Source organism: Haliaeetus leucocephalus, unplaced genomic scaffold, assembly GCF_000737465.1.
Source record: "Haliaeetus leucocephalus isolate CR32 unplaced genomic scaffold, Haliaeetus_leucocephalus-4.0 Scaffold240, whole genome shotgun sequence".
Taxonomy (NCBI): domain Eukaryota; kingdom Metazoa; phylum Chordata; class Aves; order Accipitriformes; family Accipitridae; genus Haliaeetus; species Haliaeetus leucocephalus.
In genome coordinates, this window is record NW_010972676.1 from 6471261 (window position 1) to 6472041 (window position 781).

At 69.0% G+C, this 781-nt stretch overlaps 1 protein-coding gene across 1 annotated transcript in view; it reads right to left on the reverse strand.

Moving 5' to 3' along the window:
• Nucleotides 1-469, reverse strand: part of FARSB (phenylalanyl-tRNA synthetase, beta subunit) — a 41724-nt gene extending 41255 nt beyond the window's left edge. The window contains exon 1 of the mRNA XM_010568415.1: nucleotides 338-469. Coding sequence (XP_010566717.1) covers nucleotides 338-469 — 132 coding nt within the window. The remainder of the gene's footprint in view (nucleotides 1-337) is intronic.
• Between the last annotated feature and the right edge of the window lie 312 nt (nucleotides 470-781).

Here is a 781-nt window from a genome sequence, read left to right on the forward strand (position 1 = left end):
GCGGTCACATCAGCCCTGTTGGGCGGGAGCCGCCGCGCCCGTCAGCGGCGTCCTCTGGCGTGAGGCGGCCGGCGCAAGCGGCGAGAGGGGTCGCCCGGCCGCGGCGGGACCAGCCCGCGCTGGACGGCGAGCTGCGGCGTTCCCGCTGTCCCGAGCGGGGCGTGGGCGCGACCGGGACAGCGCTTTTGCAAGTTTTGGGGTGGGAATTTTCATGCTGGATTTTTTTTTTTTTTGGCCGATGCCTGTCACTGACGCCCTGGGTTAAGCGCCGGGGGTTGGAGGAGGTTGTGCACGTGCTGGATTAATTAAAAACGAAAGCGTTAAACCCAAAGACTACAGGAGCCTTAAGTTCTCGGTCAGCGTCCATAAACTCCTTAATTGTAAGAGCTTTAAGCGCGGGGGTGCGCTGGGGGTGAGGCGGGAGCGGCGTTGGCCGCGCTGAGGAGAAAAACGCGCCAACGCTCCCCATGCCGCGCAGCGCGGACGGTTCCGCCTGAGGAGGGCTCCCCTCGCGCAGCCTGGCTCCTCGGGCTCGCGGCTCGGACTAATAAAGCCGCGGGCGGCTCCGCCCCCGTTGCGCGGTGTCGTTGATTTGGGCCGGGGTCTCGGACGTTTCTGTGACAAGGGCGGGCGAGGGCGGGTAGCGGCGTTCGCCTGGCCGGCGTCCTCGGCGGGGCTCGGCCCGCTCCTGCTTCGGGATCTGGTTTCCTGCGGCCGGGGCGGGCTGCGCCGGGGCGGCCGCCTCCCCGTCCCCGCCTGCCGGGGCCGCGCCAGGGGCCCG